This window comes from Chrysemys picta, chromosome 13 (genome assembly GCF_011386835.1).
Source record: "Chrysemys picta bellii isolate R12L10 chromosome 13, ASM1138683v2, whole genome shotgun sequence".
NCBI lineage: Eukaryota > Metazoa > Chordata > Testudines > Emydidae > Chrysemys > Chrysemys picta.
Window position 1 is genome coordinate 47,215,536 of NC_088803.1, and position 12,232 is coordinate 47,227,767.

The 12,232-nt window shown below is 41.4% G+C and overlaps 2 protein-coding genes across 3 annotated transcripts in view; one reads left to right on the plus strand and one right to left on the minus strand.

The window, feature by feature from the left end:
• Positions 1–786: 786 nt before the first annotated feature.
• Positions 787–9,326, minus strand: PSMA7 (proteasome 20S subunit alpha 7). Its single transcript, XM_005302923.4, has 7 exons — positions 9,097–9,326; positions 6,195–6,321; positions 4,789–4,913; positions 3,276–3,398; positions 1,956–2,075; positions 1,324–1,386; positions 787–1,014 (listed from the first exon to the last, which is right to left on the minus strand). The coding sequence occupies exons 1-7, from the start codon at positions 9,190–9,192 to the stop codon at positions 922–924; spliced, it is 747 nt and encodes a 248-aa protein (XP_005302980.1). The 5' UTR covers positions 9,193–9,326; the 3' UTR covers positions 787–921.
• A 224-nt stretch (positions 9,327–9,550) lies between these two features.
• The window catches only part of SS18L1 (SS18L1 subunit of BAF chromatin remodeling complex), a 33,832-nt gene continuing 31,150 nt past the window's right edge, over positions 9,551–12,232 (plus strand). Inside the window, exon 1 of one of the 2 annotated variants that reach the window (XM_005302922.5) lies at positions 9,551–10,009. In XM_005302922.5, coding sequence (XP_005302979.1) covers positions 9,941–10,009 — 69 coding nt within the window. In that variant the 5' untranslated portion in view covers positions 9,551–9,940. The remainder of the gene's footprint in view (positions 10,010–12,232) is intronic. The other variant, XM_065566111.1, reaches the window with a different exon arrangement.

Genomic DNA, 12,232 nt, shown 5'->3' on the forward strand with positions numbered 1-12,232 from the left:
CATTTGGCCTGCAAAGTTGAGCAGACTATATAAACACTGCTGGAACTACAGTGGGAATAGGCAGAAGGGAAGAGTAGTAAGAAACTAGAGGAAAATCTCAGCTCCCTTTCAGAAGGAGAGAGTGGCCTTAAGTGACTGCGAATCAAGCTCTGGAAAATGTTTGATGCTTGTTATTGCATCATGTGTAAAAAACTTTTGCAGCTATTTAACTACAGAAAGGCTATTATTCTATAAATCCGCTAACGGGCAGTTCAGGATTGTAGCTTGTTTACTCCAAGTCAGATTCAGATAAATAGAACTTGCATTATCTCAAAACGAGTGTCAAATCCACCACATACGATAACTCTAGTATGTTACATGCTTTCCCAACATTGAAGTGTTACAGTGCCTGCTCTGCTGATACCACAGCTACATCGATTCAGCCTAGCCCATTTGTTTTTATTATAGAAATAACTTTGTCAAATGACTTCTAATTTAGATTACCACGTATGAGGAACTTTTATAAAATTAAGAGTATTGCCAAATGAGAAAAAGAATCACTGAGTTGGGACTTGTCTGTTATGGCTTTATAATTATGCTATGAGATAACAATCTAGGATTATAAGCAAGCCAGTTTGCAGGAGTGATGGTGGAAAATAGTTATTGAAGAAGATCAGTGGCAAGGTTCAGGAGATAGGTATGAAGATACCTTTGTGTCCTTTAATAGATTACTATCTCTCTTGTAACCACCTGCATGAGCCTAGTTTAAAATCCAAGGAACAAGTAGATTTATTTAAAATAAAAAGCTTAAAAAAAAAATCAGTAGGTTTATTGTAGGTCTCAGAGGGGCACAGTATGAATAAATGGATTGCCTACATCTCTATACAGAATAACCCATGATTTGAATTAAAAACAAGCAGCTATGCAATTGGATTTCATTCATCATGATGTTTTCTTCTGTTTTTTCTTTTCATTCTCTTCCTTTTCTTTTTCAATTTCAGCAACATACTTCTCAATTTCTTCAGGACTTAAAATCTAAAAAAAAAAAAAACCCATAGGTGACTCTTAAGATACCAACAGACTTTATTGGAATGTGAAAAGAAAATTAAGTCAATACTGTAATATTGTGCAGGGGTGAGTCTGTCTGTAAGCAAAGAAATACTCTGAACAGGCTGAACTGTTTTGGAAGCTTCTTTTGCCTTCGTATTAGTTAGAAATACAATTCTGCATCTGCCCTGAATGTAGAGCTGCTGTAGAAGTCAATGGGAATTCTACAGGGAGAGCAGTACAGAAACAAGCATCAGGAGTAGTGGAGGTGAACAACATTATTAAAACAACAGTTACCTTAAGTGGCTGATCTCTTCTCATAACGGCCAGCTCAATGTTTTTCCCACCTGATTGCACAACCTGAAGTAGTCAAAAAGTTGAAAGGTTTAGAATGAGAAATTCTATTCCATATCAATTCTTATTAAGACTCCCTAAGAGAGTCACTGATGGGAACTTTAAATTTCTCTTTCCATTAGCTCAGAGCTGTATATTTCATTACAAATACTAGCACTGCAAAATAATAAGCCTCTTCAGTCTAATGAAATCTACTCCAACTCAGTGCATAGATTATGTACACTTGCACCAATTAAAAGTCCAAGGCACTATGAACTGTAGGGTTATTCATTTAGCTCAAGTGCATATTAAGTATATTCAGAATGAATTTGTGTGCCAATATCCAAAGCTTAAGTCTGATTTTTTATAAAATTATTCTTCACAAGAAAACTTGTAGATTATTACACACAGTCCTGGTAAAAATCAGTTGTTTAAGAAGTGTTTTGTAGCTCAATCCTACAGGCAGTATCTAGTGTCCTCAGACTATAATGGAAAACACCATTTTTGATAAATTCTAGAAGTCATGGGTGACTTATGGTGATCAAGTACACACATATACAGAGGAAACTGTCAGCAGGTTGTTGAATCAGACTCACTTCAAGAAGAGCCTTGATGACAAGTTTAATGGTCAGATCATCTGTTTCAATGGCTTCATCAGTATAGTTTTTCTCCAGGAATTCACGCACAGACTTGGCTCCTCTCCCAATGGCATTAGCCTAGAATAATTGCAGAAAATGGTAGATACAAGTTTGGGGGGGGATTTAATACTTTTTAAAGTACACTTCATTGAGAAAATACTAACAGAAAATGATGCAAATACCCAACAGACCGCATACCCTGTTGTGCATATAATGATCCCAAGACTGGATTAATAACCATTCAGAAGGTCATTGCCACTCACCCATGATAAAAAACAAGTGAAGCCAAGATCACTATTAAAAAAAAAAAGTGTTGGAAGATACTTAACACACACATGCTTGTGTGGTGTTGTTTTTCAGGAGGATGGGGTAAGATTTCCAAAATAAAGTTCTATCCTCTGTGCTGCTAGCCCTACTAAACTTTGGTCACTACTTCCAAATCTCAACTTTAACCGGTGGGGGAGGACATTAAGTGTTTTTTACATATTAAAAAAGTGGGCATAAACATGCATAGTATGTAGTTGGTACTAAATTTTGTTGTTTTACCGAAGTGTGATTTTTTTTTTTTTGCTGACATTTTCAGGCAGAAGATAAAATCTTACAATTCACATAGTATCATATAGGTGTCTTTCATCTCTTAGATATGGGGTATACAAACTTTTCTGCCTCTTGACCACATTTGAACAGACATTGTTTTTGTCTAATGGACATATTCTCTCCCATTCACAGTTGTGCAGACCACCTCCATCCTATTTGTAGTCACCTAACAACCCCAGTAATATATTTGTTGCTGTCTTAGAACATTTTTGCTGCTGGCAAGCTAGCACCATGTCAACAGACAGCTCTCCACTGGCTCTCAGACCATATAGTATAAGACAGGGGGACAGCAACCTTTCAGAAGTGGTGTGCCGAGTCTTCATTTACTCACTCTAATTTAAGGTTTCGCATGCCAGTAATACATTTTAACCCTTTTAGAAGGTCTCTTTCTACAAGTCTAATATATAACTAAACTATTGTTGTATGGAAAGTAAATAAGGTTTTTAAAATGTTTAAAAATCTTCATTTTAAATTAAAATGCAGAGCCCCCCCGCCCCGGAGCAGTGGCCAGGAACCAGGCAGTGTGAGTGCCACTGAAAATCAGCTCGTGTGCCGCCTTTGGCATGAGTGCCATAGGTTGCCTACACCTGGTATAAGTAGTACCAAGTCCATCTCCCAACAAGATATGATCTCCCCAGAGACATTTCATTTAATCTTCGCCAGTAGAAAGAGTCAGCTCACCTTCCAAGCATGGTAAGTGCCAGAAGGATCAGTCTGATAGAGCCTGGGAGTTCCATCGAAGTCAAATCCCACAATAAGGGCAGAGATCCCAAAAGGTCTGCGGCCATTACTTTGAGTATATCGCTGATGAGAATCAAGACAGAGCTTATTTCAGAAACTTCTCTACAAAGCATATGGATTTCTAAAGTAGTAGTTTATCGTATTTCCTATAATTTATTACTGGGACCTTTTCTTCCCTTGTTGTGGTTTCAAGATATTTCTTCTTGTACTGCAGGTCACCCATAAACTAAAGCATGTCAGAGGATGGTTCCAAAATAATAGCCTCTCTTAGACACTTCTGAATGAACTACTACCACATTTAAAAAAAAAAGTGAAATATTATTGTTCTTGTTTCATGTTAAGACATTCCGAGGTATCTAGGAATGTAACTTGTCAATTGATTAGCAGATGTGATGGTCACAGAGAGAATGCAAAAAAGCAGCTTTACCAATCTGTATTGACATGAAAGCTTAGAAAACCCATTTTAAAAAAGCCCAAAAGACATGGAAGTGAAGCTGAAATGTGATCATTCTTACACAACAGTAACTTTTGTAATAAGTCCAATAGCTGCCAAGATCCCAAGTCTCTAGAATTTAAATACTTTGTGATGAGAAGCAGGCTACTCCACAACGGGTGTTGCTTCACTATGTTAAAGAGCGCCCACATTCCATTTCTGTCAGTATAGAGGCCCAATCCTGCATTTCTTGCCCAATTATTTTTGCAGGAATTTGGGCCACAGGAAATGCAGAATCAGATTTGTTGCTTGTAAAACAAGTTTTTAAAATATTTGGGTATCTGTCAGAATGAAAAATAATTACATGTAAGATTATTCCCTTGCAGTAAAATAAAAGTCTGAAAAACTTTCATGGAAAGAATGTAAACATGTTCCGCCTTTCCAATACATAACAGAGCTCACACTAAAGATGGACCATACACAAACTGGACTCTCACTAAATAGTGGAGATCACTGCGATTAATGCATTAGGAAGAGATTAAATAAAAATGCATCATGGAATATACTATTTGTCCATTTTGATACTGTATTTAATTTTAAATTAATAAGTTCTAGTGTATTAAATGTATTATAAAAATGTCTCAATAGGTCTCACTACAGTTTTCTGCTAGTAAATCTTGGTAAGCTGGAGAAACCAATCTGTTTGTGTGAATTAAAGATTGCAGATCAGCACGTTTCTACTGTTAATACATAAGTAGTGCAATAATGCTGTCCCAATGAGCACTAATTAACGTTCTGGATTTGCCCATCTTTGGGAGAAACCAATAACATATCCTGTTTCTCCCCTTTGACTGAAGCTACAGCAGTAATATCCAACTAAGAGATTCTGCTCTGTTATCCTGGCTTTTCACTAGTGTAACAGCAGAATTTGGACCAATTTTATTTACCCACTGATTCTCTGGCACCATACCATATTTTTACAATGAATGGAGAAACACAGTACAGAGTTGTCTAATGTACCTGTTTCAGGCTTGCGATGTAACGTGTGATGTATTCCACGGTGACAGGATCCTCCACAGTAAGTCTATGGCTTTGACACTCCACACGAGCCCTATTTATCACTATTCTGGCATCAGCTGTGAGCCCTGCAATGATGATATAATTCACCGTGTGCTCAAATGTGTACTTGGCACCAGACAGATAAATAAGATACAGTCCCTACCCAAAAGGGGCTCACAATCTAAATTCAGACAAGAGGGATGACTAACAAAAAGGGGACATGGGTCACAATGACAAGATCATGTAGTTACTTCGGCTTGTCATGAAGGTACAGTAATTTTTTATAAGTAGCTAAGATGTTAAACCAAATTTTAATTTTAGTTTTTCTTTCATGCTTGTGAATTAGAGACAAATGCTCGAACAAGTGTCCAGAACATTTGTTAGCAAACTGTCAGTAGGCCAACTAGAAACAGTTTAGCAAAATCTGTCCTCAAAAAGATTTCTGCTATATTGCTTATATACTGTACTGCCTCATAATGAGCACAGGTGACAGATCCAAATTAATCTTGTCCAGTCCTCCTGGTTAGAGGTAAGTTTGATGCTGCTGTTGCCATAATAGGTATATAGGATTAAGAACTGTAAAAGTTAGTTTGCAAGAATGACAGATGTGTCTAAATCTAAAGAGGAATACCTGGGCCTACTCATCTGGATATCTGTACTAAGAGTAATAATTTACAACTCTTTAGTATTTTAAGACAGTTGTGCTACTAACAACTTACATTGACAGTGAAAGAATTTTGACTTATGCTGCTTATTTTTCATTACTCTCAGCTTAGACAATGAAAGTCAATTAAGTCACTTTAAAGTTCTTAGTGCTGCAAGGTTAGAGCAGTAATTCATTTAAAATTAGTCTTTTTCTTCTGATCTTTGATTTTATAATAGCTTGTAAAATTTAACCTTGGGGTCAGATTCAAATGGGGAGAGTTCCTTTAATTTAGCCTGTTCATATACATTATGTCCCTTTTATGAATGATCAAATAATTTGATCTGTATCTGTTTGTTCACCTCCCCTCAGCCACAATGCACACCTCTGCCAAAGCTGGAATTAAAATACAGGAATTCCCAGTTTTCAGCCTCATGTTTAATCCATTGCATCACACAAGCTCTGAATAGAAGGACATTTTCCTCATTAAATTGCTGGTTCTATAGAATTACTCGTTAGGCATTCTTATTCAAAGGAAATAAGTAAACACCTAAATATAATCCCTCCTCTTCTCCCTTCCACCAATTGTCCAAAGGAATTTGATTTTCACTGTTCATAAACCCTACGCAATATAGCAATGCTCCAATAACTACCTTTTAAATTCCAATGCCTGTTCCCAGCTTAAGATGAGTATTTAATAGTTCAACTGTCAGACACTGCATACCTGCAAAAGCCATGCAGACATTCTCATCAAGGGCGCAGATCTTCCTCACAGTTCTTTCATCCTGAAGTTTTGCCATAGATTTCTTTTCCACACCAAGAACAACAATCTCTTTTCCTCGTACTCCAACCTTCAATGCATTCAAAACCAATGACAGTTAAGATACACCCAACAGACCTGTAATAGGTACAGACTTTTCTTGAAACAAGTACAAAAGTATTAATTCCACCTGAAGCTTCAAATGCTTTGCTTCATGTTGTAGTCTGCAACAAATTGGAAATTAACTGATGTAAGACAGCAGAAATTGGCCCATGTACCAGCAAGTGTAAGGCTTTACCGTGAATATGCCACAGAATAATTCTCTGAGCATGTAATTGTACTTTATACCTAATGTAGTTGCATCTTTATACTTAATTCCAAGCTGAATTAAGAACACTGTTGCTGCTGTATTTGAGTACTTATTATGGTAGTAAGTCAGAGCCAAATACAAGCTATTGCTCCTCAGGTCCAAAATTATACCATATTACAGATTATCGCCTAATGAGAGCTACAGCCAAGATTACATTGGACACTTCCACATTCTCCTTACTTTCTGAAATTCTCCTTTAGGTTTGAAGTTTGTTATGCTCATCCCAACTGCAAATATTTTGGAAAGTGATCAAAATTTTCCAGCTGTTTTGTTACTGGGGAGTTCAAGAGATGCACAGTTTTTCAGCATTGTCTTTCTGCCCTGAACTTTATAAAGTGGCAACATTTTGCACCCATTGTGCACTGGTATAAACAGCTATACAAGGTTCAGTGCTCTGGTGAATCAGGCCTTTAATTTTTTTCTATTGCTGTCACCATGAACAATTTTATCCCTCCCCCCGATGTAATGCTGCCCAGTTAGTTCAATCTTGTAGAAAATTGTGTGTAGCCAAAAGGGCATGTAGCAACTGTCAGAACTCATTCCTCCACACCTCATTTGCCTCAATGACTTGTAATGACCTGCTGGTTTAGGGCTTAAGTTTGTAGTAGTATCACTGCCAGATACAACTATTCAATAAAATATAAGCTCCCCAATGTGTTTAAAATAAGTGTGTCATCAAATAATTTTTTGCTGGCAGGTTATGTACTTTACCAAAAAAAGCCCTTATATATAATGCACCTGTAAAGTGCCAAACACACCTATATCACTTATAGGTTAGTATTAAACACACTGGCAAAATCAAACTCATTGGGGATTCATTTTTAAAAGCAGTTTTAGAAAAACGTCTGTTCCATAATTTCCAGTTTGCAAACAGACACCACCATCAATTTGCATTTACACAGCACTTCATGTTTTCAAGCAGCACAGACGTTTAATCATTGTGAAGTAGGCATTACCCCCATATTGCAAGTGAGGAAATGGAGTCAGGGATGTTAAGTTGTGTGCCCAAGGCCCCATGGCAAGTGAGCAACATGGAAAGAAGAATTCATGAGACCATGCTCTGAAGCGTCCCTAGCCTCTGTTTGCCAGAAGCTGGGAATGGGTGACAAGGGATGGATCACTCAAGGATTACCTGTTCTGTTCATTCCCTCTGAAGCACCTGGCATTGGCCACTGTCCGAAGACAGGATACTGGACTAGATGGAGCTTTAGTCTGACCCAGTATGGCCATTCTTATGTTCTAGAAGATCTTAGTTCCCAACTCCCAAGAGCAATCTTCTAGTAACTTGCCACAAACAATGGGCTCCTGCAGACTTTATGCTGGCAAACTCCCATTAGATGTCAGTAGTTTTATTTATCAGAGGGGTAGCCGGATTAGTCTACAAGACGACGGATGAGTCTGTTAGTCTCAAAGGTGCCACAGGACCCTCTGTTGCTTTTTAGTAGTTTTATTATTATTGGAGCAAGATTGGACCCTATGGTCTGGAGTGGAGATATTTAACTGGATTGGATAGTATATCATTTCAATTACATTCAGTTATCTTCCGAGGATGAGGAATTTTGTTTCTATTATATTTAGAACTCCAGCATTTTTTTTTTTAAAGCTCCCTCCTTCAGACAGCCACAGCCCAAGAGGCTCTGCCTAGTGGGCTTGAGTACACAGAGCAGCCCACAAGACTCACGCCATGGCAGGGTCAGACACCCCCAGTGATGCCAGCTCAGTCCAACTTTCTCTAGTGGGAGATGGGGAGCTGCAGAGTCTCAAAGGCCAAATGGCAGCAGGGCCAGTGTCCCGGGCAAAGTGTCATGGTCCTGGGTCTTCCCAAGACACTGAGCCTGTCCTGTCATACACAACCCCAGGTGCTCCCACCACATGCAACCACTGCTGGGCATCTACTCCCCACTACTGCCCCACACCCCCAGGCATCCATTCCCCACACTCCTGAGCTCCCTCAGACACCCCCAACTCCTCCCTCAGATTCCCTCAGCCCCCCACCCACTACTACCCCCCAGTGCCTGCCCCCTTCCCTCAGACCCCCCACTACTGCCCTAGCCCCTTCCCCCCACCTCTCCCAACCCCCCTCCCTCAGGCCCCCCCACTACTGCCCCCAGTGCCTGCCCCCTTCCCTCAGGCCCCCCCACTACTGCCCTAGCCCCTTCCCCCCACCCCCTCCCTCAGCCCCCTACTGCCCCCAGCGCCTGCCCTCCTCCCTCAGCCCCCCCCTACTGCCCCAGCCCCTTCCCCCCACCTCTCCCAACCCCCCTCCCTCAGCCCCCCCGTCTCTCCACACTACTGCCTCCGGCCCCTTCCCCCTTCGGGCCCCTACTACTGCTCCCAGCCTCTTCTCCCCACCCCCTCCCTCAGGTACCCCCATCTCTCCACATACCCCCCCGCTCGAGCCCTGCCCGCGGGCGCCCCCACCACGCTCGCCGTGGGAGCGGCGGCCATTCCCCGAGGCGAAGCGGCGCGGCGCGGCGCGGCCCGGCCCTCACTCACCGCGGTGGAGCCCTTCTTCACCGCCTCCTGCGCGTACTCCACCTGGAAGAGGTGGCCGTCCGGCGAGAAGACGGTGATGGCCCGATCGTAGCTCATGACTCCGGCCCGCTGCTTTCCCGGGCCCCGCCGAGCTGCACAGACCGGAACCAGCAACGTCCCTCCCTCCCTCAAAACAGCACACTCATCCCCCCGCCCTGCGCGCGCCGCTTCCGGGGCCGCGCCACTCACGCGGCACGCCGGCGGCGGCCCTTGCGCCAAATGTGTAGGCGGCTCTTCAGCCTGACGTACGTACTTGGCAGCAGGAGCGCAGGCAACTCGAAATGCCAGGCATCTTATCTACGCCTTTGGCGTAGCAAGTTGCTGTCTGCCTCCCGTACGCATTTGACGTAGGCCCTTGACTTTTCACGGTGTCTGTTTCCCCCACGCGCTTGGCGTACCCTGCTTCTTTTCCTACGCACTTGACGCACTTGGCCGCTTTTGGCAGAGGCAGAAAGATGCTGTTCGCCTGCGACAGGAAACCCAGCAGCAGGGATGCACCATGTGCAGATCAAAGGGGAGGAGGGGAAGAGGGGGGGACAACTCGGATGACTTTACTCCTCCTCCCCAAATCTCAGCAGCTGGCTCCCCACCTTGCAGTGGGATCAGTGGCATCAGGGCGAGGGTGGTGCATGCAGGCTCTTGGTGCAGTGCCCCTGGCTCATTGCAGGGCACAGATTGTACCATCTGCGCTGGCTCCCCTCCCCATGCACTGCGGAGAATCTTTGCACAGCAATAGCAGCCAGATAATAACAATATTATTAGAGCCTAGGAGCAATATATTATAGACACATTAAAAAACCCCACCATGTCGGTTGCCTTTGCTTCTGCTCGCCCGAGAGGCAAAGGGGAGGTCACCCAGCAAACTATCCAGAAGGTAAAAAAGCATGCTTTTATACAGACAAGAAATGTTATTTATATATTCCCGCTATGGTGCTGTGACTGGGGAAGGAGGCTTAATTCTAAAGTGATCACGAAAACTAGTGAATTTGCAAGGGTTGGGAAGATGGACAGCTGGAGGGGGGGGGAGGAGGAGGAGGTGGAACAAAGCAAAGGTGTTCAGATCACTGCAAAAAGAGAGAGAGAAGGAAAGCAACCAGAGAATGATCTGCAGAATAGAAAATTCATTGCATATTATCTTTCGTGCTTGCAAAGAAAAAAATGCCAGGGATAAATTGCAAGGAGGGATCTGCACATTTTGGATGGCATATCAGCTCTTAACAAAAAAAAAATTGTCTCAGTGAATTGACAAGTTTTTTTTTTTAAATGGTTGCAGGATTTTAATCTTTTAAAATATGGAGGGAGGTACTGAAGTGTGGCAATAAAGATACTTATTGTCATCCTCCAAAGGTTTTTTATTAGGAATTGCAGCTGTTCATGTATAATGTTTAGCAGGCAAAGATTTTAAAGGATTTTCTCTGCAGACTCAGCCTGGGTTTCGTCTGGAGGCCAAAAGCTGAGGGTACCGAGTTTGGAAGTTATGATGGGTATTTGGAAGAAAACAACAGAAGGGTGGGGAGATACATACTTGCCCTCACTAACCCGCCACCCTCCTGGAGTGAGATACCTGTGAGATAACTGTAAATAATGGAAGAGGTGTGGAGATGTCAATAAGGAACATGTCTGTGTCCTCGATCTGGTTAACTTATACAGTACCTGTCATTTCTAGTTCCACTGTGTATTTTATGTCATGCTTTCCTCTGCTTTAGAAATTCGGGCTGTGCAGGAGTTTGTTTAGTCAGTGCAGTGGAACTAAGGAATAAAGGTCTATGGCCCATTTGTAAATTATAATGGCGAACACACACACGCACAAAAGGTGTCAGTGCTGAGAGTAATCAGTTGCTCATCAGCATTTCTTCCAGAGCCAAGCCATCATCTATTGCCAGTTTTATGAATTATAGGGGAATTCATCTCAATGGAGGATATGATCAAAGTACAGGAGAATGAAAGCAGGACAAACTACCTTAAAGAGTGTTAAGAGCCTGGTGTACATCTGTAAATACCAGGAGATTCTATCTGAAATTCATCCCCTTGTGTCTTGGTCTTGCCGTACATGTGATATTGTGATCACACCCACTTACTTTTAAATGCAGAAATATTTAGGCACCAGTGGTTAAGGATGGAGTTTTATCCTTAACTCTGGATGTTTATGTATTTAAGATAGACTTTCACAATTCATGTAATGTAGTCCTTTTAAAATGACTTTTGATTACTTTCCATGAAAAAGGACAATCAAAGAATTTTCATGATTCTCTCAATTTTTAAAGCATTAATATCTTGGAACTGAAATCTGTTTTGTTTCAAATATAAAAAATACTCCCTCTATCAGGTACACTCAATGACTTGTTACTTTAGGATTGCTCATGTATGCTGAGCTATTGAATTGTTCATGAATGTGGAAGGATTTTCTTTTTCAAAATCACTGAAGTTTTTGTCTGGAAACAAGCACATAAATAACTCAGTGGGCTTTATAATCATAGATCAGAAGTCGGGGTCAAAACTAATTCTGGGACACTAATTCTGGGAATCCACAACAGTGTTCTCTTTAGGAGCCAAAATTGTATACCAGTTAAATTAAAAAAACCCACACAAAAATGCATAATTTTTACTTTGTATGTTTAAATACATAATCAACTAATTTTCATCATACATGTTACTAACACAATTTCAATGGCTCCTTCAAAGCCTTTACAATTCCAATACTACATTACTTACACAAAACTTTCCTTGAAGAAAGTGAGAGTTTTTGAACCACCAGGATTGCAGAATTGAGACTGTGTACTTAACATTAGCTCATGAGCAGGGCTGGGCATTGACGTTAACCCTATATGTACTCCCGTGCAACTGAGTTCACAACCTTGTCCTTTTTTAACATAGTAACTGTCAGGACACCAGAACTATTCCCTGTTCTTTTTGCAATGAGCAAAATGGGAGATACATTCTTGCCCTCACTAACCCGCCACCCTCCTTATTATCCCATCCAAAGAGCCCTTTTATTAGAGCAGCAACCTTTTGTAGTACCACCGGAGTGCCAGTACTGGATATGAACACACACCCATAGGTGAGACCTGATCTCTAAGCCTGCTTTCCTAGATGTGAG

Bases quoted from the DNA above. Each gene is read 5' to 3' on its own strand.
- PSMA7 (XM_005302923.4), bottom strand. From the start codon at position 9,192: ATGAGCTACGATCGGGCCATCACCGTCTTCTCGCCGGACGGCCACCTC. The intron at 6,322-9,096 runs GTGAGTGAGGGC...AATGCATTGAAG, and splicing joins TGAAGAAGGGCTCCACCGCG to GTTGGAGTACGAGGAAAAGA. The intron at 3,399-4,788 runs GTACATTAGACA...GATTCTCATCAG, and splicing joins ACATCGCAAGCCTGAAACAG to CGATATACTCAAAGTAATGG.